Source organism: Amia ocellicauda, chromosome 13, assembly GCF_036373705.1.
Source record: "Amia ocellicauda isolate fAmiCal2 chromosome 13, fAmiCal2.hap1, whole genome shotgun sequence".
NCBI classification, from domain to species: domain Eukaryota; kingdom Metazoa; phylum Chordata; class Actinopteri; order Amiiformes; family Amiidae; genus Amia; species Amia ocellicauda.
This window is the reverse complement of record NC_089862.1, coordinates 33,844,269-33,869,197: the sequence shown is the minus strand read 5'-3', so window position 1 is coordinate 33,869,197 and position 24,929 is coordinate 33,844,269. Positions and strand designations below refer to the sequence as shown.

The window sequence follows — 24,929 nt, the reverse complement described above, 5'->3', positions numbered from 1 at the left end:
TCCGCAGGCCTGCGCAGATCTGCAGAATCCCGGCGATCCCATTGGTGGAGCGGCGCAGATCTGCGGGGCCGAGGCTGGAGGAGGAGCAGCAAGGTCATAGTCCCACACATAGTGCTGGTCATGTGACTGTCGCGACCTTTAGCACAGTTACTTTGGCGCATACACCCCCCACTTGTTTGTGCTGCGCATGCATATGGACATTTGCAAATATAATAATACTTATAATGATAGTAATCGGACACTTTGATACAGGACACGATTACTAATGCTCAATCCAGGCCCTGATTATTTCAGTTTAGTACAGCTTCACTGCTCACCCTGAACATGCATCATTAATCAAGAACAAATTGCTGCCATCAAGCTTTTCAAAGTATTGTGCTTTAACTATGACAGTGTGAGGAGGAAGCGTCATAATAGGGGGTGCACTGTCATATCAGAACAAGGTTTAACTTCTTTCACAACTGAAACAAAATACAACATCAATTTAAACAAAGACGTGTACAGTTCAAAGAAAAGAAAACACAAACCTAGATCTGCCTTCACACAATCTTTATGGATTTACTACCCACCCACTGCAGCTAAACTGTATTACTGCTCTTTTGTAATGTTTTACAATGTGTCTTGTGTAAACTGTAAACTGCCCTGGATAAGGGTATACAAAAAATACCTACATAATAATACAATAATAATAATAAGATTGTGTGTGATAGTGTAGCGCTAGTATATAAATAGCTGTCAGTGTCAGTGTGTGTGTAAACCCCCCACACCACCACCAGGACGTTTAATATAGACACAAATAGTCAAGGATACTTAAAACAAAATTACAAGTATAATAAAGACAATTCTGTGCACCATCTGCTTTAATTTCAATATAACAATGTCAATGTTATACAGAATAGCAGAACAGACATGCTGGTAAAACAGTGGATTTCTGCAATTATGAAACCAATCAAAGGCATTTACCATTCCTGTAGTTTTACTACTTTACATTACAGATGTCTTTTAAGAAAATATATATCTTTATCTTTATATTTAATTTAATTCAACAGAAGCATTTTCTATTCACAAAAACAGTTTTCATGAATAAATAGTGTTTGTTATAAGTGCTGTGTATATATTAGAAGCACGGTATGACTTTGCCTGTGGTACAATATAGTCACATTTAAAACATGAAATCTTTCATTAGTTATAAACTTGTATTTCTTGTACTTCATTTTTTTACATGATTTTAACTCACTGATAATAGTCGCTTCCTTCTGAAATGTTGCAGGGCCAATAGTTTTCAAAGGAAATGTCAAAGCTGCCTCGAGGAATGAAACAACTGGGAATTACAGGTCAATCAGATCCAAAAACATTCATCAAGTCATTATTTTAAGGCCAAGTCCATAAACATCATTCTAGAATGCAAATGCTGTATTAACAAAATACAAAATATAATAATTCACTCTTCCCAATTGAAGATATACAATGCATCCTATAAAAATACACAACTTTCTAACCTTATTTGAAAGTCATTTTAAAGTGTTATAGGCTAACTGAATACATCATTACCCGTTACATTTCAGTCAGAATGTAAAGGGAAAGAAAAAGAAAAACGAACCGTGCTGCACGCTTTCCTCAGCAGAGAGACGGACCTGCCACGCCACCAGAGGGAGGGGAGGTTGTCTCTGAGCTGCTGACATTTTAAAGTATTATTTGGTCTATTCTACAGGCATGAAAGAGTCCACTCTTCTTAGGAAAATGAAAAAGAACGCTATCCAATACTGCATAGCCAGACCCTGCGTTTGTATCTTACAAGCGTGTGAAGCATCATTCAACAAACGCCCAGATTAAGCCTATTCTCCCTCCCCGTCTGCCCTGCAAGCCTTCGGTTTGATCAGCACCTCAGCACGAGCGCAATAGTCCAGCAGGAGGATCATCAATACAAAGCCCCTGTTGGGCCCAACGTGACGTGAGGACTGGTGCGGTCCATAGGACATAGGTCTTCTTCATGCAGATGTGCAAGGAGTTACGCGGACGACGAACGGGCAGGGGGCCAGCGTCAGGCCAAAGCGCCCGTGCATCGGTGGTGGGGGAGCCCCTTGCGGTAGACGGAAGGTGAAGGCCTGGCAGAGGTTGGAGAACATCAGGAAGAGCTCCATCTTGGCCAGCTGCTCGCCCATGCACACCCGGCGGCCTGGAGACAAAGCAAAGCCCTTGGTTTGGTCACTGCAGTCAATATCATCATCATCATCATCATCATCATCATCATGACCAGCAGCCATGGAGCCCTGAACACACTGACGGGGATGTTCGGCCAAAGAACGATTTTCTGTAAACTCGTCACTCATACATACCACTTCCAGAAAATAAACGATCTGCTGTGCCTGGTCTGTTATGATTTTGTTTTTCTAGATCCCTTACCAAGTGAAACAGAGAGTATAAAGTGTAAATGGACAAAACCTCTGGTATATTTGTATTAAAACTTGAATTGTGGCTTTTGCCTTGTTTCTCCGTTTCAAACTGTTATATTATATTCGAGAATCTGACCCAAATCAGACTTAAATAAATACTTCTGATTGTCCATTTAGTCCTTTGAGTATCAAAAGTAAAGAATATAAATAAATAAAGGGTTTATATAAAACAAAATGCTTCAAAATGGTATGCAACATAAACATGGGTATCTGGAAAGCGAACCTATCCCAAATGGAATAAAGAATTCCTTCTTCACGATGCATCCGTTTTCATCCAGAAACCTAGACGGATTGAAGTCATCTGGGTTCTCCCACACGGACGCATCTCTGTGCACCGACCACAGGTTTGGGACGATCACAGCTCCTTTGGGGATGGTGTACCCCTGAAATGCTGCAGGAGACAAGAACGTTGGGAAAATAAATAAATGACAACAACTTGTTGCAGGAAGCTCTGCCACACTGATGTTGCCCGATGAGATTTTAGGCTGCTGAGATGATAAGTGCTTTTTTAGAGATGTATTCTTCTGCAAGCAAACAACCCTCTTCATACTCACTCGTGGTTTCAGAGGCCATGTGAGGGATAGACAGAGGAACCACTACCGTCATCCTCTGCACCTCCATGATTGTGGCCTCCGTGAAGGGCAGGTCAGCCTTGTCAGTAAGTGAAGGGACTCTGTCCGGCCCCACGACTGACGCGATCTCTGCTTGCACCTTCTCTGTCAAACAAGAGGCACGGATTGAAAACCGCAACGCTAACGGCAGGCGAGAAGATCACCTGTTCAAACTGCTCCGTTCTGTAGCGCCACGCGTTCGGTTACGGACACCCTCTGGACCGATCTACGGATTGAAGACAGCTCGTGATTTGGTGCCTGAGTGGAAGTGTGGAAGAGGATGTGATGGTTCTGTTTGTTGTGTGGTTATGCTGACGGCATGATCTGTGGAGAAGCCACAGGACAGATCTGCACAACTCGTGATCAAACCAGGGAAGCAGCCAATTCTATCGTCTAGAATCAAGAACTTGTGACTGATACAAAAAAAGCCACATCGACAAACAAACTCTAGGAGGCCTGCAAAATATTTAATTCATTCACTTTTGCCCCTCACAAATAAGTTTAAATTGTGTAATTGGAATTGGATAAGGCACTTCAGATTCATAGCTGTTGACATCTGGGTAACATCTGGATTTGTATACCTTGCACCTGTGGGTGTAGCGCCATGTACAGCAGGCTCCAGAGCAGAGTGTTGGTGGTGGTGTCGGTGCCGGCAATGAACAGGTCCCCGATGATGTAGAACAGGTAGTCCTCGCTGAAGCTGCTGTCCCCGGCACCTCCTTCCTGCCCATGCTGGTCCAGCTCCAGCAGATACATGTCTATGAAGTCCCGGGGGGCGGTGGAGTCCAGGCCGGCCCGGTGCTGGGCGATGATGTCCTTCAGGAAAGCCGTGATGTCCCTCTCCACCTTGCGCAGCTCCCGGAAGCAGCCCAGGGGCAGGTGGTAGAGCCAGGGGCAGATGTTGATGAGGAAGGCCGAGCTGTTGACGGAGATCTCCAGGCCCCGGGACATGAGGCCCAGCAGTGTCCGGAACTCCTGGTCCTGGTGGTGGAAGCGCCGGCCGAAGCTGAGGGAGCAGATGACGTTGGAGACGGCGTTGCTGACCACGGGCGCCGGGTTGAAGGGCTCCCCCCCGTCCCCGCCGAGCCGCAGGAACTCGCTCTTGATGAAGACCAGCTCCTCCAGGACGCTGGGCTCCAGGCTCAGCTTGCCCAGGCCGAAGCGCCGCAGGGTGGAGTGGCTGAACTTGCGCTGCTGCCTCCAGACTGGGCCATATGGGGCAAACACTATCCCTGGGCAGAAAAGAAGAAAAAACCTACAGAATCATACATGTTTGGGGTTCCCAAACCGGTCCTGGGGGACCCACTGTCCTCCTGGGTTTTGTTCCAACTGAACTCTTAAATTATATAATTGAGCCTTATATTGCATTGTTAGTTCAATTAAGGAATCAATTAAGCAATTAAGAGCTCTGTTGGAACAAAATCCAGCAGGACAGCGTGTCCTCCAGGACTGGTGCTAGACTTCAACATCCATTTCATTGTCAGTTCAGTTTCATGTTTACACACACTTTACAACTAATCTATACATTAATCAAGATTGACAACTCAATCCCTGAGCATTTATTGTTCTGGTGGCACTGTGGTGGATGGGACATGTACAGAATTATATAATTGATCTCAGCTTGCCTAGTGTATAACTGTTCCAAGAAGGCTTTGCTGTATTTATTTATTTTGCAGTTGGACCCTGACTAGGCTACTCCGAAAGACAGCTGATCGAAACAAACGATCTCATTGTGATGAAGTCGGCGTCTGTATCAGGGCAACTTGAGGGCAAACTACAGAGATACAGGTTGTTAATTAACAAATTGTGTAACTAACTGGGACAGATAATTGACCTACTAAGAAGACAACAACAAGCTAACCGAATACGCTTACACAAAACACACACACACACGCATGCATGTATGTATGTATGTGTGCGTGTATGAACATACATGTGTGTCTCTGATCCTTACCTTTCTGCTTGGTTATGATGGTAATAAGAGGCACGTCCGGCCTGTCAGAAAACACGTCTGCGTGGTTCACCAGCGCGTCCCTCACCATCTCATAGCCCGTCAGCACGATGATCGGCTGATTCCCCGCGAAGATGCTGTAGATGTTCCCGTAGACGCGGGACAGGTCCGTCAGCAGGACGTGCGGAGAAGACAGCGCTCGGGGTTTGGCCTCACTCGTCCTCCTCCTCAGGATGAAATCCGGGATGAGAAAAAAGCCAAAGTTGCCCACCAGGGGCCAGGGCTTCGGGCCCGGGGGGAGGCTGGACAGGTCCCGGTTGTCCCGCAGTTTGTGCAACACGAAGTAAACTACGAGGAAGACCGTGGCAGCGAGCAGGCTCAGGCTGAGGTCCGGGATGAGCCAGGAGCGCCGCCGGGACAGCCCTTCCTCCCCCAGCATGATGATGATGATGATGATTTAAAGAGCGGAGCTGCGGGGCTTTCAGGGTCAGCAAGAGCCGGCCACCAGTCATTGCATTCGTGCTGGAAACTGTGTCCTTGCAGGCGTTTGTGCAGCTGCCTCTCCGCTCACGCAGTTTAGTGACACTTCTGCACTGTCAATCATCCGCAGCCGCTACGTTGTAACAAGTGGCTGGATCTGCTCCGCTATTGGCTAAGCGGGTCCCTGTCGGCCCGCCCCCTGAAAGCCCTACAGTGGACGCGATTGGTCAGAATACTGTAATAACAACAAAGGGGTGGAGCCCAGGGCTTGACGTTGACACAAGCATGGGCGGCAATGCGAACACACCGCTGGCCAGATGTGCAGAGCCGGAGCTGACGACTGTTATTGTTAAGAAGAGGAAGGAAAAAAGTTGATACATTGTATTTGGGAACTTGCTACATAGAGAGCCTAATTCATTATAGATTCAGCTATAGGAAGCAAGTTTGTATTCTTATATTTAAAGTTGTATATGTGCAATTATAATTAGTTTTATGGGTTTCAACTTGTTCTGTAGTCCTGTATTATTTAACCTGAATACACATTTTTATTTTACTATATTTAGGTATATTAGTCTTTGATAATGACATATATTTATGTCCCCTTGTGACTTGTATTGAGCTGCATGATTGTATCTTGTCTATGTCTGCTGTTTGCACTGTAATGTACTGGCTGCTGTTTTCTCAGAGCTGTGGACGCCACGTATTCAGAAGTGTAAATTATTCAGTGCATTTAAATTCAGTGCATATGTTCACAATAAAGGGAGAAAATGGCCCGTAGAAGCCACTCAGAAAACTCAGATTATATAACACGACCTAGCCACACAATTATCCAGCCACTGAATGACCCGCTGACACACGACCCACGCATGCAATGACCTCCCCACACAGAAGGCCCTGGAGCAGAAAACGCGTTCATTGTGTTCCCACTACATCACTGCTCTACACCTCCACCCCACTCTTCTGGTGACTCTGTCGCATTTCCACCTATAGCCCAATCTTATTGTATACTGTGATCTTATTCTCTGTAATGTGCAGATTGTTTTTATACTGATGTTGTGATCGTTGTAATATCGTGCATGTGAGCGACTTTGTAAGCTAGTGATTGTTAAACCAAGTAAGTTGCCTTGGATAACAGCAAGTGAATGTATATTTTTTAATGTTATTATTTACTGTCTTGTGATTGCCTCTGTTATGTTTATAGTAAAGTCTTACATTTACGAGTGTGTTCTTCAGTTTTGTGTGTGGATTGCTCTGCTCCAAACCTCACTGCAGATGATGGGATCAAGGACGTGTGGGCAGCTGTGAGACACCAACTATGTGTGTGAAAGACTCACCCAGATACAATAGCAATGCTTTCCTTTTCTTTCTGTCGTTGTTAATACAATGCAATCTCCAGCTCAGGTCCACAACATCCCACGGGATGCCACTGAGCTCTGAGTGACTTCACAAGGCTGCACCGGACCCTTCAGCCCCGGGTTTATGTTTCTTTCTCCTGCCTTCAGTGCCGGGACATTTAAAATGACTAGATGTGCCTGTCGATCCACACGGTGCCGCCAGGTGGCGCCCTGTCCCCGCTGCTGGACAGACCTCGCCGGCGTTGATTGACAGGCTACCCGCGTCACTCACTAGTCCTCCCTACGCGTGCCTGACAATTAATTATTTCACTTCGTTTTTTTAAAGGCTTCTGGATTCATTATTTTCACGGAAAGAAAATCGTTATTAATGTGTCGCCGAAACCGAGAGTAAAACACACATACACAAAACAGTACCGCGTCCTTGAGTTTTACGGGCCAGCAGTGTGCAACTGTGATCTAATTTATTTCGAAACCGATATAAAACCGATCCCCGGAACGAGATGTGCGTATATTAATGTATTTCGTGCTAAATAGATATAATAACCAGATAATGAATCAGGCGCTGGAAGGACAGCATAGTATTTACTTCCGTGCGCAAGGCCCCGTCGGCAGGTCTGCGGCGTGTGAAGCGGCGGAGCTGCATGTGAGTATAACCCGCGGACAGAGGCGCCTCACCGGCCCTGCGCCGCCGTGCCTCCCTCCCCGCGCCGGCCAGCACCGGCCAGCACCGGCCAGCACCGGCAGTGTCCACGCAAAACTAATGATGCGATACGTTAAACTAATAAACGCTGGCGGGCAGCTCCGCGCCTCAGCACAGGCGTGGGACACCGAGGTAAAGCGTCACGGCAGCCCGGCCCTCCTGTGCGGAACCGGACCGCAGGCCGGGCTCGGGCTCTTCTGTGCGGACACCTGAACACGTGTGTCGCGGAAGACACTTGCACATACAGCAGCGACGCGTTAGATCTGCGAAATAAAGAGCAGCACTAATAATCATACTAATCTTGTGCAATGAAGGGGTTAATGCCCCCATTGACCCAGAAGCATCCCCGTCTGATCACTGGCATTAATCTCTCATCATTAAGAAGCGTGTGAACAGATGACGTGATCGGTAATGGCTGTAATACCCGTGTGGGTATTTGAATGTACATGTTTACAGGCTACTGAAAGGAAGTGTGCATGTGTGTCTGGACGTGTGTTTGATCGATGCACCTACCTGTGCGCACTGGCGGCACTGAAGCCCGGCCGCTCATGGTACACGATACAGAAACTGGAGAGATGCATGCTGGAATGACTAGTTAAAAACAAGAGAGACTATAGAGATCAGACCCCAAGAGACGAAAAAGCACATGAAAGATGGGAAGATGCAATAATAAGACTAATCAAAACTAGTGGAGACGTCTTGGGGACGCCTTTGTCCACCAGTGGATTGATACAGGCTGCTTTTGCTGATACAGGCTATACATTATTTATTAATTTTTAAAATATCAGTATGTACTACATCCCCTAGGCAGTGGCGTCCAGTAGGAGTCATCCCCTGACATTTCTTTAAAACTGTTTTAGACTTACAGATACTAATGAAGAGGAGGTGAAACCTATCCATCGTGTGCTGAATGGAAAATGTTGACTTTTACAAACAATACAATTAATTAATACATTTATCAACATGTTTCAGACAAATGAAACGGGCCGAATAAAGTCTTAAACTGAGTCTGGATTTGTTGAACAGTGTTATATCTATTTAAAATGGCCTTAATTGTTTCCAAAGAGTGAAACCTGCAAATAAGCAGGTCCTGGACAGTCTGATCCCAGTCCGGTGCTCCAGTCTTGAGTCAGGCCAGTCTGTGTGGATAGACGCTGCTCTCAAGCCAAAACCACAGATTTGAAGAATGCTGTTACTGGTTTGCATTATAACGGGCCTTTTATCATTTTGAAATGTGTTCACTGGGATGGAAACCCAGGCCGTTATCACTTGCCATGCAGTGCGTTTAATGAAACACGTGTCCCTGACCCCGCTGCACTTAATTGGGTTTCTGACGACCTGGTGCAAGTATGCAGCGCTGAGCTGGAATCACTCGAGCTTTGCCAGGCGGCAGATGTAGGGCTGCCAGCTTTCTTTCTTTCTTTATTCATTATTGAAATGTTATAAAAATAGAAAAATGATCAGGAGATTCATTCAGAACAAAATGAGACGAGATTAATACTTTGGAATGCTGTATTTATTCTTTAATGAAGTTAAAGCACACTTGTTTGTACAGTACACTGCTTTTTAATACTCTACTGACACTTTACTCGGGTGAAGGAGTGAAAATCATTTCAGGATGCTATTGATCGCTGCTTTGTTTTTGTCTTTTAGTCCTGGGACAGAATTAAATGTATTAAGACTGGCTTCCAAGAAACGGAGAACTTCTTGTAATGTTTGCTCCTTTATAAAGACGTGAATAACTTCATTATATATTCTTCGCTTACCTGATCAGTTTAGAGTCGAGTTTTGAAGTTGCAAAGGCTTTAGAACAGCTGGTCTCCAGATAATCTCTCTTTTTAGTATTTTGGCAGAAAAAGTGTATTCTGTGGCGCGATATTGAAGCCTTATGCCTTAAGTGGTCATAACTGCTCTGGGAGCTGGCAGGTGGTAACCCGATAAAAGTCCTTATAATACCACAGAGGCCAGAGACAGAGACGAGGCAGGAATGCGTCTCAAACTCTTCGTTGACCGAGTTTAACAAGATGTTCTCTGCGGTTTTAATTGTACTTTCTTTTTCACACCCCTGGTGATGGACCGGGCAGTGTGCATGGTTTGGTTTGGCAATCTGGAGCAGGCGACCACAGCATGCCCTCCCACCTCTCGCTCTCTCCTCCCTCTTCAGCAGTTACACGAATTGTGTGACATTTCCCACGTGTGTGTTTGATCTGGGTGTGCAGTAGAAGCCATTCGACAATGACACAGTGACTTGTATGTGCAGTCCTTCAATTCACTTTGTTTTTACATTCAGAATTAGGATACCTGGGTAAATTGTGGTGTTTCTGCTCGACAATGAAGGGGTTTGACACATTGAGACCGGCAGCATCAGTACTGGAGTGTGAAACTGTTATGCATTTTTATCACAGCTCAGAAACCGTCCGTGTTATTAATCATCTAATAATACAGCGTGACTTTATTCACAGCAGCTGCCCTGTCTCGGTTATAAACCCTGTTAACATGTAGCAAGCATGCGACTCAAAGGGCATCTGTCCGTCCTCTCCCTACGGTTATGTGTGATCCGTGCCAGCCATCGTTAGAAGACTTATAATGTTTGGCTCTTGGCTGAAACCAATCTGATCGCTCGGTATATTGTTCGGGAGTCTCTGCTGATGAGAGAAGCTTGTGTTGTGTTTTGTGCCAGGTTGCAGGGGCCCTGTGCAGTTTATTATTTTTATTATTACTACGACTTAATAAATTGTCTCGTAGGCAGTCGAGGAGTAGATTATATTGTATTTTTCCCCGTTGACTCCCTGACACCCTCTGATAGTTTGCAATAATTGTAATTCGTAGTCAACCAACACAAAATAAAACGCATAAACTATAGGAATGCGTACAGAACTTTAAAGTTGGCCTTGTTTCTAGTACAGTGTGTAATGACACTCTGTGACAACCGACTGTTACAATACGAGAAGATGCTTTCGGCCCCAAAACATCTGTAAACGCTCTCGTTTTATTCGAGACTCTAGTGAACCTGTAGGCACCGATAGCTCTATAGGAAGTTCTGTGGAATAAGAGGAATACTTAATTCCAGCATCTGCAACTTTGTTTCCCTTATTAATTTGATGCCGTGACGAAAACGCAGTGTGACACAATTCTCATGGCCTCCTGCCGCTCATCGGGGTGGTGTCACTAGGACCATATCGGGAGCTATGCTATAGTCTCAATCCGAGGGGGCCTACAGGAAGACGGGAGCATACGGGTGATCGTGGCACGCCTGGGAATGTGCACATGTCTCTGCTCTCAAGCTGCAACTATGCGAACTATGTGCTGAGAGAGAGGGGCGGCCCGGGGAGGGGGTCAGTCGCCGGCGCTGCTCTCGAGGCTGTATAGGCTTTTCTCTGCGCTCACGAGACCACTCGGGAGAGGCCACGGCTCTTCCCGTCCGTATCGACACACCTCTCTCTCTCGGGATCCGTCGCTGGAGGATAGGAACGCCGTCGCTTGGGTCGGAGAGTTCAGGTAGTGAGCGGCGAGTGTGGTCTTTGGTTGTGTTGGGTTTTTTGTCGTTGTCCCTTTTTCTACAGTCACCGTTTTGCTGGCGGACGCTTTTGAGAGACCTTTTAAAATAAGAGTAAACTGCGTGTTTCTTTTTTGGTGGACCTATTTGTGTGATAAAAGTTTGCATGAGTCTGATAAGCTGCTGACTGTTGCGATTGTTGTCACTGTGCCGAGGCCTGCACTCTGTTTATTTATAGTTTTGCACATGGTGTTGTCTGTGTTCGGGGGGCTGTGGCAGCTGTTATGTCTGTTGAGGGCCTCTTGTCTCCGCATGAATACCACAGCCGCTTCTGCGCACCAGAGACCAGGATCTGTGAATTCCCGTAGTCTGTCTTAGTTGTCATCAGCAATGCAACTTACTACCTTGACAGTACGTTAGGATTTCACTTCTTCTTCTAGTGAAGGATGTGTGATTTCTGAACTCTTCCCCCTTTCAGTCCTCATGATCCGCATGATTTATTTGACTGGTTTCACGTGACAAGAATTGTCACAGCTCTACCAGTGTTCCTCAAATCTCCCGTTTTAGACTTTGGGAAGAGGTTTTGGTGGCACAGTTAAGTGAATAATTAGTTCAATTAATCAATTAAGATCTCAGTTTGGAGTAGATCCCTGTATTTAAAGAACACTGCCCCGTACATTCTCGCATCACGGGGCCAGTGTTTACATTTACTTGTGTTTTTCGGAAACCGACACTTTGATCAGTGACAGTCTGAGCTCCAGCCCCTCTGATGTTTCTAATTTCCTCGTCGGATCTTTATCTAGGGCCAATTATGATCTTTCCAGCACCACCCTGTTCCTTGTGTGTTAGTCTTTCTGTCTCTTTCTCTCCCTTCCTTGTAAAATCCTTTTATTCCTGTGTCGGAAAGGGACGCTTGCCAGATCTGTCCGTGTCCCGAGTCAGACACTGACTGGGAAGCAGCTGTTTCTGCAGTTGGGGACACAGAGCATTTGTTTGATCCCTCAGAGCTTTTCTCTTTGCTCTTGTAAAGAACTATCTTCCTATTACCCCCTTAGACATGTTCTTCTTATTAACAATACTAATAATCTTTTCGATGCACCTATAAAAGTAATTAAAATGCAATATATCTGCCCGGCCCATGTGTTGTTCTGCTACAGACTAGTAAAAATTTCAGACGTAAATGCTTGACGTAGGCAGGACTGTGATTTTATTTTTCACGTCCGCTGCAATTTCGGTTTCATCCCGTTGACCTCAGTGGAACCGGCCCAGACTAGATAGTTCTTCCTGTCTCTCTCCGGGTCGCCCTGCCGTTCGAGTAGCCCTGGTTGGGAATCGGTTCTGCTTGGGAAGGCGTTTGCACAGTTACTGCACTCACAGTGTGGAGGCTGCTAACATGCTTGTGTTGCGTTTGTTTTTGTACGACTCATTAAAATGTGGAAACACTGTGGTCTACATTTATTTTAATGAATCGCTTCTCTTGCTTAATTCATCCAAATCCCCACCACTGTCTTGTATTGTTCTTTTAATCTGTGGGGCGCTTTGTGGCGGCCTTGCCAAGGACGCTATACCAAATAAAACATGATTTTGATCTTACAAACTTATAAACAAATCTGTACTGGGCTTCAGTTGTTATTGGGCGCAAACTTAAAGATACAGGAAATGCATTTAAGGGTTTAGGCTAAAATATATTATAAATGAAAACAAAAATCCAAGCTGACATGTTTTGATGTGGGTGGGGTGAAAGGTTAAATATATTTAACCTTATCTGAAAGCTCTAAAATGACGAAGTGAGATTCATTTGTATGGACCATCAATGCTTTCTCCGGTTGAGTATTCAGTTTCTGACAGCTGGGTTTATAAGGGAAGCACAGAAAAGTGTCCTATCCTATTCACAACATCATTATTTGCTACTTTGAGGGGCCTAAATCAAAAAATGGACTGCCGGGTTGTATTTGGGCAGGACGTGCAACAATGATTTGCTCAGGCAGCTCCGTTCCTGCCCTTCGATCCAAATCTGTTCAACCCGTCCCTTCTCTTTCTCCCGCTCTCCGCAGGTTTCTGTCTCGCCTCGCCCTCAGGATGTCAGGCAAGAACCCCCCTCTGAACCGGCTGGAGCAGCGGGCCACCGAGGCCGACCAGATCATCGAGTATCTGAAGCAGCAGGTCCAGCTGCTGAAGGAGAAAGCCAGTAAGACGCCATCTCCGAGGACCGCTGCAGTATCGAAGCCTGGTTTTAAATAGATAGCGACTGAGCAATATAGGGGTGCTGTCATGACTTGTGTAACTTGTGTTATGGCTGGTTGCACAACTAAACATAAACGTCCCAAAGCACGAATTGTTGACTCCCAGTACTGAGAATAATATTGCCTCCACACACTCCCAAGCCTGGCAGAATATATAAAAATATATCTGTATCTGCTCAGCCATCTAGAACACAATGAGGAGAAATCTCATTGCTCTCCGCTCTCAGTTTTACAGGCCTCCATCCGGGAGGAGAAGAAGCTCCGAGTGGAAAACGCGAAGCTGAAGAAGGACATCGAGGACCTGAAACAGCAGCTGCTCGACAAGGAGAAGAGAAAAGGAGGTATCGGGGGCACGATTGTCTCTCTATTTCTGCTTTACGAAGCCTAAGGCCAAGTTCATGTTGCTCTTTGTCTTCACTGCAGCGCAATACCGTCCGCTGTCTGCACTCTTTCTACTGTCGTATCGTCAATTAGTGCAGCGGAGGAATCTGCATATCCCAGTGTCTTCCATTGTGAAACGATTCCGCAGAATGCAGGCTGTGGGTTTGGTTTTAATCTTTTTAGGCGGCGCAGGAAGTCTTTAAGCTACGGTTCACCGGTTTTGGAGATCGCAAGTGCCATTTCTTTAACCGTCTCCGATTCGGCACAGATTCTTGCGTTTCCCTTCCTTTTTAACAGTCCGAGTGTCCTGGCGAGGCTGCGCTGTTACTGATCGGTCAGTCAATCTTGCACCGTATAACTGGAGGTTATATGGATTGAATCTGGACAGAAACAAGATCTGAAAAAACAGGACTTCGGTGAGGCTGTAAAGACCATGTAGTTAAAAGCTCTTTCATTGCCGACATCTTGTTTATTTTCACAATGTGTCAGTGTATTAAAATTAATCTCCTTTCTAATTTCATGAAATTAAAACCATTTAGGTCGATGCAGATTTAGGCAACTTGGGACAAAAAAGTCGAAACTTTACTGTCCAACTGCCATTAACGGCTATTAAAATGTACTTTTTTTAGTTGTGTAGGTGTAAGCCAAGTTGTGTAGGGGGGTTGGCACTTCATTGCCAGCCACAAAAGTGCGGTTTCTGCCATCGGAGGATTGTTTCGCTCGTTAGCCACTGCAGAAACGCCGTCGTCTTTGCTATGTTTTTCATTTTCCTGTGAGTTGTGAAGTGAATAATAGCCCGCCGTGTCTTGTAAAACCTGTGTGTTTTGGCATTTGTGCAAAGCCATGCAGTTGAACAGGCAAGTGTAGCTGTTCTGAAAGTGTGAAGTGGAAATCGGCACAAAACGCCAGCTCTGTGTGAACACAATCGCATGTGCACGACACACACGCAGGCGAGAGAGAGAGGAAACAGCTGCCATCATTACTACTAATATAGTGTTTAAACTAAAAACATAACTGTATTGTTAAGATATGAAGGGAATTGTCATTAAGAGAAATACCTTATGGCAAATTGTTAGGTGTGGGTTTTAATTAAATCTCTGCAGGTCCAAGGCCTTAAGTTCAAGGCCTCCCTCGGCTGGCTTCAGTTTCAGAGAATGTTGTCTAAGATTAAGACGGTTGTGAGGCTTGTCTTGGGTTCAGACAACTGCTACAAAAGACTGTTCTCTCTCCCTGTTGTGTCTGCAGTGAAACCGGTCGCAGTCCCCTCTGCGGACGCCGCCACGCCGTCCACGTCGCAGCCCCCTGACCCCGAGCCAATCCGATCCGTTTCTCCGTCCGCCGCCGTCAATAAGGACAAAGCGCAGAGGGACGGCGAGGACAAGAAGAAGAAGGACAAGCTGGAGAAGAAGGGTAATGAGAAGAAAACGTGTCAACAGTGCTCCTTGTTCTCGCTTTCAGCAGGACGGAGTTGTGGCTCCAGGGCAGCTTTTGTGGATGAAGGGGTTTTAGTTAATGTTACCCAGTGGCATTAAAGCACGTAGGAATTAAGGAAATAGTAGAGTTTTTAAGTGATTGCTCAGCTAACGAACACAGCCAGGTCCATGTCTGGTTCCGTCGGGTCCGGGTCCTGTGAACGATTATCCCAGGCCTTGGCACCGGCCTCTGTACGTGACATCTTTGGTTTTCGCAGCGTTTTCTCTGCCGCGTGCCTCTGAGCGCTCGAGTTCGAGGGCGTTCTAACCCTCCTGCCTGTCAAGGAGAAGTGAAATCGAGGCCGACGCCGGCGAACCGTTTCTCCCCGTGACTCCACCGCCGAAGCCACACGTCGAGGTTTAGATTAGTTGCAAAACCGGATCCGCCTCGCGCCTGCTTTCAGTTTCCTTGTTTACTTGCCTCCACGGTCGCGGCAAAACCCAGGCCCCTCTCTCCAGTCCGGACTGACAAGAATACGCAGAATTTCCGGGTTTGGTCGGGACCGTGGCGAGATCAAAAGCTCTCTGCGCTCCCCGCGAACGCACTGGCGGGAAACCGTGCTCCGGGGGCCAATCAACATAAATCACGGACCACCTCAGGTGTGGGCAATTAATATATTTACTTCTTGTTTTAGGATTTTTCCAGCTTCAAAAATCCACTTTTTCACAGCTTTAATGACTCCAGAAAGCCTTCACTTTAGTTGCAAATGAAGAAAAGCTCCCCCCTCCGTCCGCAGAGTTTTGCTCATGTGGTTAAACAAACACAACAACAGACAAGGAAATGCGATGGTGACGGCCAGATTTCCAAATTATAAATTGGAAGTTAATATTCCTGACTTACGGGAAACGGGATTTGTGATAATGCTCTTTTATATAAATTGTATATGTGCATATTTCTCGGGAAGCACATCCGTGGATCTTCTTTGCAGATCTCCACACACAGTCCAGTCTTTTACTTTTTTCCTGGTTGGGGGAGAAGGAAGATTTATAGCTTTTCAAATGTGTGAGTTCTGGCATCCCTCTCCTCCAGATGTCACAGAGTCGGCAACAATTAAAGTTTTTTTGTGTTGTTTTTTTTGCCCTGATGAACGCAGATGATTTATGCTTCGTTTGAGTGGTTGTGAAACGAGTTGGATGGATAGACCTGGCATATAAAGTTTCAGCAAACACAGTTCAGGCACTTTACACATCAGAATCCCCAACCGACAACAAAAATATACGTCTGTCAAGGGCTGGGACGGGCCGATGCAGTACTGGATCAGAGAAAGAGTCCCGGGGCAGTCGTGCCACCCCACCGAAATCCAGAACTTGAATAGCCAGTTTCTCCTCCTGTCTTACAGCGGTGTGGATAATTATATGGGTGTTCATATATGGGTGCTCAGCGTTATGCTCAGTGATTTACCCCACTGTCTTGTTTTTTGTTTTGCCGCCACGCAGCCGGAGAGAAGAAGAAGCAGCCGGGGGGCGGGGAGGAAGAGGCCCGGACGGTGGACGTGTCCCGCCTGGACCTGCGCGTCGGCCGGATCGTGACGGCCAAGAAGCACCCGGACGCCGACGCCCTGTACGTGGAGGAGGTGGACGTGGGCGAGGCGGCACCCAGGACAGTGGTCAGCGGGCTGGTGAAGCACGTGCCCCTGGAGCAGGTACTATCTGGCCCGCGGGTCCCACACCGGTGTAGAGCGGGATGTGTTAACCAAGATGTTTAGTTTTGTCATAAAGCTGCGAATAAGAGGGACTCCTGTGGAATTTAGAATCGTATTGATATGATATTGATCGTATAGATTTGTTTGTATTCGGATCAGACATAAGAGACGTGCGCTTCCTCCCATCGCCGGACCGGTTCTCTCGCAAACAAAGGGTTTATTTGGGAGGAATGTGTCGCCGGCGTTTTCCACCAAAGCAAACGTTGGGTTTTAGGTTTTGCCTTCAGACCCAGACATTAATGTCTTATGATTTGTATTTACTGTGTACGTAAACTAGTAAATTCACGTAATCGGAAACATTTGGATTGACGGAGATGCTTCAAGCTGTCAGAGACTCTGCTGTCAGTGGAAACAGCAGAAAGTCATAGTTTTGTTGTATGCTTACCCTTTAATACAAAGAATACACTGCGTTAAAATCAAAAGTTCATTGACCTGCCAGTCGGCACTAATCCAGCACAAACCCGGCACTTATTGGTCAGTCCTTTGATTCGGTTTGGGATTGAAAAGGGGACTGGACATCCACTCGCCCTTATCGTTGTTCTGTCTGATTGTTGCCTGACCCCTTTAACCCTCTCTGCTAACTGAAGCCATGCCAAGTCCCTTCCAGTTTGCTATTTTAACCCATTAATCCTGTTAATTTCTTCCAGACGGTCTGCCAAGAGGCTATATTATACGTTTCTTGATTTGAATACTTGATTTGCCGGCAGGGTAGGATGTAGTTAAATGATGTTTTAATACAAAAACGACAGAGGACAGCTGTTTTCAATGTACTTAAGTGTCTAGGCCCAGCAATACTCTCTGACACTCTTACAGTGGCCCGGACTATTACCATTGTCCTGATCTGTCCTGTGTGTCCACCCGTGGCTTGGCTGGGAGGACACCTGTGCCGTCAGTCCCCTTCTAGGCTTCGGCATTATGGCAACAGATGCGTTTTGCCCGTCTACCGTTATTTCTCCACTCTGGCGTGCCGTTCCACTTTGGTACGGCATTCCCCTCCGATTATATGAAGAAAAGACACCATAGCACCCCATCAGGAGCTCCATAGGGTCTCCACTGGAACAGGCCTCCTCTGTGAGACCGATAGCCCCCTTTCAGACAGGACGGGCCTCCTCCTGGCGACGGCGCATCCTTGGGCGCCGAAACAGACCGGTGCTCTCCTCCCCCCAGCGGATCATGGCAGACCACACTGCGAGACAAGCTGCGGTCTCCCCTCCCGACGCATCGAAATTCCCCCGGGGAGCCGCCGTCCCACAAACCGCCGGCGCTGCGAGTCTGCGTCTGTCTGCCCAGACCACGCAGCGCACACAGTTTTGTCATTGTGGTGAGAGGGTGGTTTCTGGGGCACAAACAAAGAGCGTACGCAAGGGGCCTGTTTATACCACTGGAGGAGCAGTGTAGGTGGCGAGCCAGAAAAATTAAACGACGTCTCTCCCGTGCAGACAGGACCGGTGTTTCGGCGCATGATCCGGCAGGCTGGATATAGGTTTACCGATCGAGTGGCAGTCGTGGCGTGTGCTTGGAATCTGGCACGGCGTCAGATTAAACAGTTTCACACGTATGCAGTGCCAATAAAGACCAGGCTGCCATGAAACGTTTACATTGGACACAAAAGAAGGGAAAAAGTGTCGACTGGGTCTCTGTGGGAAGCCGTCATATTATTGCACATCTTATAATTGCTGGTCATAACTCATTTACTTAGTACATTGACGGCTATTTATGTATTTATTGTTTTTAATAGAACTGGCAGCTTCAGCGCTTGAACTCTGTGCTTTTAATTCTGCTGTAAATGCTTTGAGGAATGATGGAAAACGCTTTCTGATTCGCTCTGTTATTAACTGTGCTGATGGGAGGGTGCTGTCTTTTTAATATGGTCAACCGAGCCATGTTTTCTTTCTTTTTTTTCTTTTTAAACACCTGACCCAAGTAAAAGTGAACCTTGCGTTGTTTTCTGGGAGAAATGCAGGTTACAGATAAAGCATTCAAAGCTCATAGAAAGTTGCTCTAGTTTAATTGTCTCTTGTTAAAAACGAACGTGATTATATAACATAAATATATACGCACGGCCTTTCTGTTTTGTTAACATCTCCCTAAGATAGGGACTTGCCACGGCCACAGCTTCGTTCCCTCCAGTTTTCGATATAATAAGACGTGTCCCAGAAAAGAAAATTGTGCAGTATGCTCTCATACTTCGGTTTAAAAATAAAGAAGAAAGATCCTCAGAAAACACTTTGGTTTCGTTGGAAAAAGACAGGCGGGCACGTTCTCCGAGCCCAAAATAAAAGTCCAGCTCAGGTTTTGAAATCGCAGAACAAAAACTCCAGAGGAGGAGGAGGAGGACAGGAAATAACGCCCGGGCCGAGCGGCTCGCACGGCGCTGTGGCAGCCGTCCGGATCTTGGCATGGAGAAGGTCCGTGCCCGCTGTGTCATTTACGGCGTCGCCGAGGAGCGGGTGGTTAGTGGAAGCGGGCCACTGGTGACCGCCGCACGGACAGGAAGCTGTGCGTCTCTCGAGTGTGGAGGTCTGGCCGAGGGACTGAGGGATGGCCAGGGGAGGGCCGCGGCTCCCGCTCTCAGTAATAACCATCGCGGCGGCGGCGTCTGGCCTCTCTCTCTCTCTCTCTCTCTCTCTCTTTCTCTCTCTCTCTCTCTCTCTCTCTCTCTCACGGCGCTCTTGCGGCGAGACTGCGGCTCTGGGGCGCGGGGACCGGTGCAGAGACCGCGGCGCTTCACATCCTCTGTTTGTTTTCTTTCGTTCCGAGGCCACTCAGTGTCTCGGGGAGAGCCGACGTGGCATGGCGTGGCGCCAGCACTCCTCTGCTCTTATAAAGGGAAGCGTCAGGCGAGTGGATGGCTGCGCGGGGGGCATACAGGCCACCCTTCCCCCCTGAAGTGCTTTTATTGGGCCTTGGATCTTTAAATCGACAAGGCTTGCTTGTTACAGAAATTAAACGAGCTGAGCCTTGACAAGCTGAGATTTCCTTTGTGCCGAAAATAAGTGTTTTCAGGCCTCGTTTCCTATGCGAAGGGTTTAATGTTAACTATGCTGAGACTGTAGACGTTTGGCATAATTACAGCTTGCATGCTTTGACGGACCCCCTTCATGCTTCAGTCAGCAGATGTGACCTCCAACGCATTAAGAGAAGGGAGAGGAGAGGGATGGCGTTTTGCTAAGTTGACAAAATATGATATCTTCACACACAATCGTACACGTATATGTGTGTGTGTGTATGTATATATGGAAGCTATTGAACAGATCCCAAGAGGTGAAAAAAGACCTAGAAGACAAACACATAAAATTAGGGGAGATGAGATAATAAACTTTGCAGGAGTGAAAAGGGAAGCTATAGGTTGAAGTGAGTCGAAAGCTCTCTGGGAGGCCTATGATGATGATATGTATGTATATTCTGTACCTGTATTTAAATGGGATTTTTCCCTTTGATTGACACAATCTGCTCCACACTTTAAAGAGGCAAGAGAATTTGTATTGTGAAACAACAGTTCATAATTTGGTCGAAACACCATTGGCAGCAATTACAGCTGTGAGACTTTTGGTTCAGGTCTCTACCAGGTTGGCACATCTGGATTGTGCAATATTCGCCCATTCTTCTTGAAATATATTTAAGCTCTGTCAAGTTGGGTGTGGATCGTTGGCGGAAAGCGATCTTCCATGTCCTGCCACAGATTCTCAATCGGTTTCAAGTCTGAGCTTTGACTGGGCCACTCTAGGATGATCGCTTTCTTGTCTTTAAGCCACTACAGTGTAGCTTTGGCTGTGTGTTTGGGGTCATTATCCTGCTGAAAGCTGAAACTCTGTCCCAGTCTTTGGTCTTTTGCAATGGGTAGATTACCTTTCCACAGTGAGCCGTTTCTTTCAGATGCACAATCAATTAAGTTTACACTTAATCTATGTGTATCTGAACCTTTAAAAGAAAAATGTCATGTGTACACTTCTTTTTACACTAAATAATTGAAGGGGTTCGAGTCAGGACTGATTCCACAGAGCAGCTCAGCTCTTTAATTTGTGAGACATTTCTGGGGACTTTTTGACAAATTGCACGACACATGGTGCTAATCTCAGTGTTGGCATTTTTATTTTTATTTTTATTGGGAAACCTCATAAATGGAGAGAATGGATTGTTGTTTTGTGTGTGTTATATTTATAAAGACGCATCGAGAAACCATGTAGGACGTCACTGACCTCTCTGAATATATAGCTTTTGGGAAAGTAGTCATTTCTGGAATAAGATTAAAAACTGCCAGTAATCCTCTGGCTTCTCTGCTCGAGTAATGAATAATCATGTCTATGTTTAACGAGTACGTAAAAGTTAATTGCTTAAATAAAGCTGTTTTATTGTCAAAGCTTTACAGCAAGAGAGATTTCTTTCCAGGCAGTGCAAACATAACTCACTTTGTAGGTTGTGTAAGCAGTACGATTATTCCAAAAAGGTAACACCAAAAAAAAAATGCAATTTTAATAATTTTCCAGTACAGCCACTGCTCTGTAGCATTTGCCGTTGGGTGGGAATGCATTTGGCCTTTGTGGATGTGCTTTATTGCTACATTGCTGTGGTGTCCAGAGAGCTCCACTAGACTTGCGTGTGTCCGATGCCTCCGGAGCTGAAGAGAAACAGATCTTGTCATCGAGGACAGCGTGAGGCCGGCGGCTCTCTATACTGCAGAGCGAAAACAAAACCAACCAAAAACCCTCCTGGCCTGAAACGAACCTAAAGTTTCCACCATTTTAGAACAAAGTCGTAAACCCCCCGCACCGGTGAACCGCTGGGGTCATTTGTGACGGCAGAGAATCGTGTGTTGCCATCGAGGCGTAGGAGAGACACCATTGTCTGTAGCCACTCGTCCCCCAAGCTTTTGAAATCCAAATGTTAGTGTCTTTTTTTTAAAAGGTGTTTTGGCTGTCATAAGAATTGGTCTCCCTTTTTCTGTATCCTCACACAGACCACCCATAAGATCTTGACGCCTCTTCCTTTCTGCCTTGTCTGTAAATCCGGGGCCACGAAATAGACTGCTTTATAGCGCCTTGCTGTCGCCGGAGATGTTTAGGGCGGCACCAGATCTCACCACTAGAGAAACAGAGCAGCGGCAGATGAGTAATGTGCGTTGGTTCGTCTCTGTTTTACAAGAAGTCCCTGCAGTTTATCTTGTAGTCTGAGGACTTGAGTTTCCACTGCAGTGTTTGGTTGGCGTCTGACACAAACAAACACAAACGTGCGTCTCGTGTGAAAATGTGGGTTTCTGGGCTAAATGTTGCTGTAATGAAACATTTGGACACATGCTAGAAATTAAAATAGTGAGACAGATTAGGCCATTTGTAGATCGTTTTAGATTGCATGGTGTTCTCCTTTTTACGTACTGTCTCTCTCCCTTCATAGATAATTAAAGGGAATTAATTTTCCACAATTGTTTGAGGTTTTCTTGACCATAAAAATGTGGCTGCCAAATCTGTGTGATTCTGAACACTCTAAACAATGATGACAATTATCACAGGGCATCTTAATACAGGAGGTCCTGTCTTGTTCAATAAACCATTAATTTAATCCAGATTAGATTACAGTGGAGACATGCTAATTTAAGTCCCATTCTTCCAAAACGACTGAGAGTTTATGCACTAATGTAGATTTGTTGGTATTTAAAGCTTTTCCAAAGAACAACAGTTACACATTTATACAAACAAAGATAATGATTGTTGTGCAGTTTGTCTATAGATTATCTTCACAAGGAATAAACAATTAACCCTTTTTAGTGCACACGCTTGTCCAGTTAGATTTAATTAATCCTGAATGATGCCAATCCAGGGCAATGATTGTCAGCTGGCAGGAACGAGCCATTGTTTCTGTGTGTGTCATAAAACAATGGCTGGGCCTTAATTAATGGAAGCGCTGATTTAAAGTGACTGCGTTTCCGCACAGACTCCTGGCATTTCCTCCACATGTTTGCAGCACTGGCGCTTCGGAGAGCTGTAGAATCGGGGATGAAAGGAAAGAAAGAATGACTCTTTTTGGATTTTGTTTGCGTCCTTTTCTCGGACAGATGCAAAACCGGATGGCGGTGCTCCTTTGCAACCTGAAGCCGGCCAAGATGAGGGGCGTCCTCTCCCAGGCCATGGTCATGTGTGCCAGCTCCCCGGACAAAGTGGAGATCCTCGACCCGCCCAGCGGAGCGCAGCCCGGGGACAGGATCTCCTTCGAGGGCTTCCCAGGTTTGTAACTCCTGTCTCCTTGCGTGAGGCTCCAGGAAACGGGTCAATCCCCATCCGTGATTACACACCCATCCACCCAGTAGATCTCCCATCTTCCAAAACCTTTTTTCTTTTTCTTTTTGTAAAGCAGAATGTAAAAATCTCACATTCGTTTTATCTGGAATAAATTAGGCAGAACTATTCCTTGATTTTTGGTGTAAATGAGGATTTTATGGTTCATTTTTTCTACCCCTCATGGGTGGTTTACTTTGTGTTTAATGAAATGAGGGGTACATCCTAAACGAAGGGTATGTAATCGCCAAGAGAAACAATCGCTGTGTTTGTCTTCTTCTGATCTGAAGACGTGCTGTGAAATCCGTTCGGAGACGGAAAGTATTTCCGAAGTGAGGTCTCCTCTCTCCGTGATGGTGTCTGCCAACTGTTTAATATATCTTAATGGCCTGTGGCCGTGATTACTCAGAGAAACGCTATTGAAGACGCTGGCAGGAATGTGTTTTTCAAGCCCTGCCAAGGATGAAGCAGACAGGTGTATTCTCCCTGCCTCTAATCAGCTGAGTTGGCTTTTATCGCTTGGCCACCGTGTCAGTTTCATCACAGCAATGCCTGCCTCTTGATATTGAGAACCAGAAAGACGATAGACATTCATAGACACGATCCCGCCCCTAACACCTTCTTCCTCATCAAGGTTTTCATCCCCTCAGTGTGAGTTTCAGGGCCCCCACTAAAGCGGTGTGTTGTGAAAGTGCTCTGGCTGGGGGGGTGGGATCAACTCCTGCGCCAGGGAAGCCGTTCTCAGGTTGGCCATAGATGTGCGGAAAAAAGTGTCTCATTCCCATCTGTTCTTTGAACGAACTCGGTCGTAAAAGCCCAGCCGTGAGCACGTCGTCTCTCAACAGGATGTTTACAGCTCGGGCCAGGAGACGCTGGGCTTGTTTTTCTGCAGCTCAGCGGTGCTGCAGTGAGCAGGCGGCTCTGATGCAGTTTGAATTCGTGGGATCGAGGCGAGGTTAAAAAGAGCGCTTATTCAGGACTGCTTGCTATTGATGTATTGTTTAATCTCTGTGTGGGTGAATATGGAAAAAGAGAGAGAGTCCCACTCCAGGTCATTTAAAAGCAGTAGAATTCATTTACAGTCAGAGAGGCATCGGGTTCAAGTGTTGCATCATGACCTTGTCCAATGCAACCGGCAAGCAGGAAGCGTTTCACAAGCGCCGCCACTGCCAAATCTAATTGTTGCCATGCATTGACGTTCGTCTGTAATTGTGCAAATACTTCTTTCATTAAGTCGGCTGCTCAGAATGTCTCGGGAGCACGACGGGTATCGAGAATGAGGCTTTTGAAAGCTTCCATGCGGAGAGCAGACAGACTCGAACTTAATTCCACGAATTCACCTTTCCCTCCCGAATCACAGTGATCAGCAGAGTCGAAGACTTGATTAGTCAATTGATTAATTGCAGTGAGTGGAAAGGCTGATGCTTTTGTCCGAAGCTGCGGGACTTTCCAGACACGCACAGCGGCCCTTCCTAAGCGTCACTCAGTGTCTCAGTGTGTCGAGGAACCTGCGCGCCCCGCCGCTGCGATTGTAACCGGTGCTCTGACGTCTCTCCCCAGGTGAACCCGACAAGGAGCTGAACCCCAAGAAGAAGGTGTGGGAGCAGGTGCAGCCAGACCTGCGCACTGACACGCAGTGCGTGGCCACGTACAAGGGGGCTCCTTTCGAGGTCCGGGGCAAGGGGGTCTGCAAGGCTCAGACCATGAGCTCGAGCGGGATCAAATAAGAGCCGGTCTGGATGAACCCCCGAAAGCCCAGCTGACACGAGGAAAAAGAAATGGGAGCACGAGCGCAATAAAAGGTTTTGAAATTGA

At 46.4% G+C, this 24,929-nt stretch overlaps 2 protein-coding genes across 3 annotated transcripts; one reads left to right on the top strand and one right to left on the bottom strand.

The window, feature by feature from the left end:
* Positions 1-832: 832 nt before the first annotated feature.
* On the bottom strand, positions 833-6,621 carry cyp2u1 (cytochrome P450, family 2, subfamily U, polypeptide 1). Its single transcript, XM_066720677.1, has 5 exons — positions 5,019-6,621; positions 3,646-4,296; positions 3,008-3,169; positions 2,677-2,844; positions 833-2,176 (listed from the first exon to the last, which is right to left on the bottom strand). Exons 1-5 carry the CDS (start codon positions 5,452-5,454, stop codon positions 1,989-1,991), a joined length of 1,605 nt encoding a protein of 534 aa, XP_066576774.1. The 5' UTR covers positions 5,455-6,621; the 3' UTR covers positions 833-1,988.
* A 771-nt stretch (positions 6,622-7,392) lies between these two features.
* On the top strand, positions 7,393-24,929 carry aimp1a (aminoacyl tRNA synthetase complex interacting multifunctional protein 1a). Of its 2 annotated transcripts, none has more exons than XM_066720678.1 (7): positions 7,393-7,493; positions 13,101-13,234; positions 13,517-13,630; positions 14,916-15,080; positions 16,580-16,785; positions 22,895-23,063; positions 24,675-24,929. In XM_066720678.1, coding segments are annotated over exons 1-7 (957 nt in total). In that variant the 5' UTR covers positions 7,393-7,491; the 3' UTR covers positions 24,842-24,929. The 2 variants fall into 2 exon arrangements, with proteins under 2 accessions (XP_066576775.1, XP_066576776.1); XM_066720679.1 differs by lacking the exon at positions 7,393-7,493 and adding an exon at positions 10,880-11,048.

Excerpts from the sequence above, each read along its gene's own strand:
- cyp2u1 (XM_066720677.1), bottom strand. The coding sequence starts at position 5,454 with ATGCTGGGGGAGGAAGGGCTGTCCCGGCGGCGCTCCTGGCTCATCCCG. Across the intron at positions 4,297-5,018 it reads CATCATAACCAAGCAGAAAG|GGATAGTGTTTGCCCCATAT; the intron begins GTAAGGATCAGA and ends TTTTCTGCCCAG. Across the intron at positions 2,177-2,676 it reads CTTTATTCCATTTGGGATAG|GCCGCCGGGTGTGCATGGGC; the intron begins GTTCGCTTTCCA and ends CTTTGTCTCCAG.
- aimp1a (XM_066720678.1), top strand. Across the intron at positions 13,631-14,915 it reads CAAGGAGAAGAGAAAAGGAG|TGAAACCGGTCGCAGTCCCC; the intron begins GTATCGGGGGCA and ends TTGTGTCTGCAG. Across the intron at positions 16,786-22,894 it reads AGCACGTGCCCCTGGAGCAG|ATGCAAAACCGGATGGCGGT; the intron begins GTACTATCTGGC and ends TTTCTCGGACAG.